We start from the raw sequence: 7,513 nt of genomic DNA, 5'->3' as shown, positions 1-7,513 counted from the left end.
ATTTTGAACAGTCAGAATATTTGTATCCCATAAGAAACCGTGTAAAATGAGCAAACTTCAAAACCGTTTTTCTCCAATAAAACGTGGACGAAAAATTCGAAAAAATTATTTTGGTTTTGTTATGCAATAAGGAAACATATTCTTAAATTTCATGCTGATCTCTACGTTTTTATAAAACCCCTGAACCTCCTTAAGGGATTCTCAAGGAATGGTGTAACCAGTAATATTTATATGGCACCGATTCATATTGTTGCCCACTCCGTGTCAAAGCATCGTCACGTGGTGTTATTTCCCAATATGTGTTATTATTTTCCCCAAATGCAAAAGACATTATTTCTTTGAACACTGAATATGTTCAACTGTGCCTCAACACAATGCAATTTGCCATAAGTTATGGTTTTGTGCTTCCGTTTGGAGAAAAATGCTGCTGAAAGTCAACGAAAGTTACTGTGATTATGCTCCATTGATTTGAACATATAAGTATAAGTTTCAACGTTATGAACATGACGATTACAACACGGAAAATAAGAACGCTCATGTCAGTTGAAAAAATTGAATATAGGGAAGTGGAAGCTTTACTTTATGAAGAGTCAAATCCAACTGAAGGAGAACGTAGAGAATCATCGATTCACCATTTTTAGATGTTCAAAATCCATTGGAATGATTTACGATGGAATAAGCAAGGAAACAGGATCCCAGACACGACAAAGCGATTTTCCAGCACGACAAAGCCCCATCTCATTTTGTGAAGTCAACGTCAAGGAAACGTCAGAAATGCTTAACTGCTATGCCCTGCCAGACCCACTGCACTCTCCAGATATTGCTTCTTCCGATTACCAACAATCTCAATCAATGATGTATATAGAATTACTCCGAGGGTGCCAAAAAATAGGTCTACTCATGAATATCCACCAAAAACGCCTCGTTCTTTGCAATCCACCTACTATCAGAAAAACGGACAAAAATTGCGGCTAGCGATGGACAATATTTTCAATCAATTGGTAATTGTTTTTTCACAAAGCTGTAGTTTGACCGGAAAAGTCAAAATGCAGTTATTTGGATATTTTAGTGGATAAAATGTCGAGCGATGGAAAATTGCGTTCCAATTGGCAAAAAACTGTTGGACGATCTGATCGAGAGCAGTGGTCGGGTGTCTCTTGCCGAGAGGAGGCCTGACCAAGATTGATGAGCCAGCTGAATCAGTGAATTAGCGTTACCCTTGCTGCGAACACGTTCCTGTAACAGCGCCACCGTGCAAAATTAGATTATAATAACCACACCGGGGTCATAATTTGGTCCTCGGGGCTTCTCGTTATGCGAGCGAAATTGAATCGGCCGGGCCCTTTTTACTTTACCCTAATTTTCCTCACAAATATGGCTGGCATTACTCGTACCGTTGTACTCAGAAACCTTCCTTGAGATTTTACACAAGCATCTTCAGTTCACAAATCCCTCTTCAGTTTGACAGTTACGAATTCTTCATAAATTTCCCTACAGGATTTGGTGTTCTTCATAAATTTCCCTACTGGAGATTGGTATTTCAATTTTATCAACCTAGTACTATATAAATCATTATGCCATGTTCAATTGTCTTATTTTAATAATTGCCTGTAATATATTTTATTTTATTTACATTTCAACAAGCACAAAAGATTATCTATTAAGGACTCGATATCTTTGAATTCCATCTTTTATCATGCAATCCATTATTTGGTCAATTTGTACAATTTGCAACACGTACGATGTAAATCGCGGCCAGCACGAAAGGAAACCATTCCTGTATGCCTCTTGACACACAATACGCTACGTATTACTTGAGTTACATTTTGCCTGCGAACGTTTTTACGTCAACATCCTTAATTACCGCGTAATGGTCAGTGGCTCGATTCGCCGTTTGAAATGGAGCGCACGATCTACTCACATCAAGGCCTCGCGTGTTAAAACTTTATCGCCTCGCGTATCGGGTTTAGGAAATTTTCACGCTCCGGCGCACGGTTTTCAGTAACGCACGGAAAAAAGGAAAAGAAAAAAAATGAAAAAGAGGAACGTGTCCGCGCGATAAAAGCGACCATTAAGGCGAACAGCTTCCTGCAGCGACGCGGGTAATACGTGAAACCGTGAGGGAAAATTACCGAGCAGGAAATTACGAGCCGGGATCAAAAGTGGAGCTTAGCGGCCAGTTCGCAGTTAATTCGCGCTCGTACGCAGGAACTTTCCTCCGGCGGGAACTCTTTAATCATCCCGCGGGGCGGCGCGAAAAAGAGTTCTGCCCGTCGCAGGACATTTCGATGAAGACGTAAGAAGCCGATGGGAATCGCTTGTTGTCAACCTACCTGAAAATTGTTACTGCCTATCTTGCGTTTAAAGTTGTATGAGTCATACATTACATTTACATTGGACATACATTACATGTATAAGTCCAAAACGAGTTTCTCAATTTCTTTCAAATTTTGCATGTGATTCTTACTACAATAATAACTATCTATTTGCAAAATTTGAAACATATATCATCATTTTAACTTACGGCTTGAACAACTTTAATAGAGTAGCATATTCTACTTAGATATTTTATTTACTAGTAATATTCATATTTTTTAAGTGAAGATACAATTAAGGATTTGATAATGTAAATGCTGAAGTAAATGATTGTTCCAATGAGAGTAAACTGATCATTTCCCTTGCTTTCTTAAAAACATTTGATCTACATGTTTTCTCAAGAAATGGAGTGGATATGGACATGGAAAACGTTAGACTTCCTTGATCAGTAGAGGCGCACGATGTTTCCCTTTCCAGCGATGCTCCAAAAATAGAAAGTAAAAGAAGCTTGTAAAAGTGGCGCAAAACGGCGGTGTAATAGCCGCGAACGAACGGAATAGGAAGATTGCGGAGTGTGGAGAGCGGTTGCTCGGTTATAGTTAGCCGGACGGGAAGGATAGATCCTCGAGGTGGTATCGACACGCCCTATCAGCTGTTCAGACCACCAAGAGGTTTGCCGGCGCTGGATCCTCGAAACGGTGAATGAATAAATTAAATGGTCTCGCATTAATCAGGGCCGCGTTTCTCGATCTTCGAAATTACCGGTTCGCGTTCGGCCGCCGCGAACGGTCGGCCGGTAGCTCTACGAGCCGACGTCGGCTCTGTAATTTCCTCGCCGCCCGGTACATACCCACGTGCAGGTCTCGGAGGTTTCCGAACGCGTATGATAGGCAGTATCGGTCAGATCGGGTGCACGAAACCCGACAGTGAACGTGCCTCGATCCAATAAAGCCTCTTCTATCTTTTCATTTTATCCTTCTTAAGAAAATTTCTACATAGCAGCGGGCCATTAGGATAATTCGTACTTCCATTTATTTGTTGAATACATCAGGAGATTCCAGGTTCAGTTTCCAGTTCATGCACTTACGAATTATAAATGTATCTTAAATTTTATAGATATATATAAAGTATATAAATGTATACACGAATTGATATATAAATTGGTACATTAAATTGTTTATGTAATTAGTTACTTATACTACATATTACAATGAATCATATAATTACTTAGATGATTGGTAATCGCGTTAAAGGTAGCCGGCAAATTATAAAGGCAACCGCAGTTTGACAAGTGGTACAAGCGTTTCAATAGTCGGCGCCTTTATAGGGTTTCTCACCCTCTCCCTACCGGAGGGTAACGCGTTGTGCTTGCCCTCCTCTTTTTGTTTTGAGAAGGGCGACCGACCAACATCGGGGCTGATCGACTTACAAATCTACGAGCAGTTCCTTCTCTCGTTTTGCTCTTTCATCTTTGCCGACCGAATGACCCCACGCTTGTCGATGGACCACCAAGGGTCGCTAACTTTCATTTGTCTCTACGAAATCGAACCCCCCTCCCTCCAATCGTGAGAAATTTTCATTTCATTTTTATTTATCTCTCGTTTTATTTATTTGAGTAAAAATAAATTATTGTCAGTCCATGGTTTGGTTTGATGGATTTATTTTTATTACATTGTACATAGAGCTTCTATAGCTTTAATAATGTTTTCCGTTATATTAAATTATGTTAAGCTCGTGTCTGTTTTAAAAAAAAATGTGTGTCGTTCATTGGAGAACATCTTTTGGTTCACCGGTAGCAGAGAACCCAGCAATCTTATAACACCCTTAGGTGTAATACGGGGTTCGAAAGTTCGGTAATTACTAGCCGCCTCGCGACCGATTACGGGGCCTTGCAAAAGATGCAATTTCTCTCGTGATTTTGCAAATTCCTGTACAATTTCTACGTTTAAATGGGAACAGCCTGGTCAATGAACGTCTTCTTTAAACCACTTTGCGCGATTCTCGACCACCGTTTTTCTACATTCCCATTTTACAGACTTGAGATCATACTCTAAATAATAAAAGTCAGATTCTTTTTATATTATTCATAACAAACTAGTTAGTCATGCCTTAAAACTTACACAAACTTCCGTTTCCACTTCACGACTTCCATTGAATACCTGAAAATTTAGAATTACGTCCTATACACACAACTTGGCTCGACCAATTCAACAAAATTTTGAAAATTTGGTTAATGAAAAACGTTGTCAAGTTTTTTCAAAAGAAAAGATAATATTTTATTTAAATAATATTAAATTGAAAAAAGAAACTTTTCTACATAGATATGTCTTTTTTTAATATGTTACGTACTGTTATTTCGTATTTATTGATTTGTTTATAGTAAGAGTTATGCTTCATATTTATTTTAATTTAATTTTTTTGCTTTTTTTGTTTAATTTGTAGTCCTCGACGGTTAACAAGTTTGGCATGTCTGTCCTACAAGTATATAAATGTAAAATAAGTCAGTGCAGAAACCAGCTTTAAACAATTTTAATTAATTAAATCGCAATCGGTTCGATTATTATCATTCATTATATAATAATTTAGAAAAACATGTAACTGAGCTGATTCTCCTCTAGGATAACGTATCTACTCCAAAGCCAACAACAGATACGAGGAAGAAATAACAGGGAGAGAGGAGCGGCGAAAATTGAGTTGCAATGGGAAAGGGGAAGAAGCGGGTCCGTTCGTCCCGGAATAGAGTCCGTGTCGAATGGGCATGAACGCTGGGCGTCTCGGCGCGGCGCGGCGCACCGCGGCGTCAAGCGTCGTCGGCCGATTAGTCGCGGCCTGTGTAAAGCCAGTCGACAATTTCAGGACGCGCCACCGGAAGAAACCGAGCCACTCTTTTTACTTGTGAACGTGTCGTCCCGTCTCACGATGATGAATCTACGATTATCTAAAAATGCAAACCGACTCCTATATCGTACTCAAGAATGCGACCTGGTGAACCGCGTGCAGAGGCTGCAGACAAAATAGTCAGAGTTATTCTTCGCTCAGTACCGAAATTCTTGCTGAAAGCAGTTCTAACAAGATTGATATTGTAAGTTCCTTTTGCTACTACAATAGACAATCATTGAAATTTTTTAAGTAACGTCCCACCAAGAATCTTATTTATAAAAATTATTTGTAATTATTTGTAATAGAATTATTTGTAAAAATAATAATATATTAAGAGTTGCGATAGTGAGAATCTATCGCCATTGGGTGGTAAAAAGTTAAGAGGTCTTCAAACGATGAAGCGTAGAAATAGCGAAGGTTAACTCGACGCTCGCATCCTTGTTATCAATGCACGTTCGAGGTTCGAAGGGAAAGGATCTTGGAACTTGTTTTTATTATACACATATATGCTGTCATCAGTCATCAGTCATCACTTGTCACTTTTCTTGCGGCTGTCCTTGGAGTAAATCATACTATTTGCACTCGCCTCGCGTCGCCGCTTCAATCCTTCAATCGGAACTGCTTCAACGCATTCAACTACGTCCTTTTTTTTTCTCTAAAACATAATTTTCAGTGTTTTTCATTAAACGTTTTCATTCCCCGATGAATGTGAAACCGAATTTCTCGCGTACACTTTCGATTAGGGACCAAAAACTTACATTATACACTTACACTATCACCTAATTTTCTTCCAGAATGTTAATACGCTCACATTCTGAATTCCCTACGTAATGTGCCTTTAGTGCGGTTTCAAATGCCTTCGCCATTATTCGCAATTTATTTAAATTCCATATTACTTCCTATTATGTACAAGTAATTTCGATTACTCCGTAGCATTGTTTCATAAATTACGGTATTGAACTCGTGTTACGTATTCAAATAAGGAGCGTGTTATTTGCCGGGGACTAGTTTATTAAATTCTTATGCGTCGCGAGATGAGAAAGGACGTAGGGGAAATAAAGGTAACGCGACGGCAAACGAGTCGATCGTGAAATCGAGTGTGAAACAAGCGGGCGTAGTACGAGCGCGAAGCGGTTCCTTTTGAACTCTCGCTACGGCAAAACAAACCATAAACCAGGACGTGCATTCACCTGGACGGAGAGACGTGGCCGAGCAGGTGACACGTGCATGGGGAATTAATATTTATTAAACGTGTGACCCAGTCATTTCCCTCTCCGCCTTATTTTCTACTCTGTAATCTTTTTTCGCCCACTTTCCTACCGACTTCGTCATAAAGATAATGCCATTTCTTCGTACCTTATTTACTCGAATTTATTACATAAATTCTTCAATGGAATTATTTAATATGCATGTTTAAAAAGATTGGGTATATTTTAAATAAATGTTGTTTTTTAGATAGATGTCCTTAAGGAGTATCGTGGAAGCTGGTTATTATTGGTTTTATTAGTTTTATTATGTGGTATGGAATTTATAAATATAAATTTCTTTATAATGAAGTATGTGCATCCTAAACATCGTTAGATGTAAAATGTTTTTTTTTGTATAAAATTTCAGAGTATTTATTGGTTTAGAAAATAATTCTAAATACTACTAAATTTCTATTAACATATGACGTTCGTTTTGTTTCCAGGCAAAACCAGTTCCGGATCCGATTGCGACAGCGAGCCAGGAATCCCTCTGAAACGGAAGCAGCGTAGAAGCAGAACAACTTTCACCGCTCATCAATTAGATGAGCTGGAACGAGCGTTCGAAAGGACGCAGTACCCGGACATTTACACGAGAGAAGAGTTGGCGCAAAGGACCAAGTTGACCGAGGCCAGGATTCAAGTCTGGTTCAGTAACCGGCGAGCCAGGCTCAGGAAACAGTTGTCCTCAACTACTTCCGGCGGCTACGTCAGCTCTGTCGCTTATCCCACGGCCTCGTACGTTCTTCATCCTCCAGCCGCGCCTCATCCGCATGCAGCGACCGCTGTCCCGCCGAATCATCCGCACCCTCACGCTCATGGCCAGACGCTGCCCGATAGCACTTTCTCCTCAAGTCAAGGCAAGAGTTAACCAATTTGTTTTTGAAAAGTTTCGTACCAGTTTCAAGAATGTAATGATGAAGAATGAGATGAACGATTACGCCCTTAGTATCCAATATACTATTAGTCAAGTTTTCATTATGAATCTAATAAAGCATACACAGAATATAACAGAAATGGGGAACCTACAGCAGGCTGTTTCCTATAAAAAGAACATAAGCTCTGTGATAATA

General features: G+C 39.5%; 1 protein-coding gene across 3 annotated transcripts in view; it reads left to right on the top strand.

Moving 5' to 3' along the window:
- The window catches only part of LOC108623517 (protein gooseberry), a 19,697-nt gene that overhangs the window by 9,482 nt on the left and 2,702 nt on the right, over positions 1 to 7,513 (top strand). For all 3 annotated transcript variants that reach the window (XM_026812369.1, XM_026812370.1, XM_018022074.2), the window contains one exon: positions 6,887 to 7,300. In XM_026812369.1, the coding sequence (XP_026668170.1) occupies positions 6,887 to 7,300 (414 nt within the window). The remainder of the gene's footprint in view (positions 1 to 6,886; positions 7,301 to 7,513) is intronic.

This window comes from Ceratina calcarata, unplaced genomic scaffold, assembly GCF_001652005.2.
Source record: "Ceratina calcarata isolate Rehan_Ccalc_2016 unplaced genomic scaffold, ASM165200v1 scaffold272, whole genome shotgun sequence".
NCBI classification, from domain to species: domain Eukaryota; kingdom Metazoa; phylum Arthropoda; class Insecta; order Hymenoptera; family Apidae; genus Ceratina; species Ceratina calcarata.
Note: the sequence above shows the minus strand (reverse complement) of the source record. Positions and strands in the feature narration are given on the sequence as shown.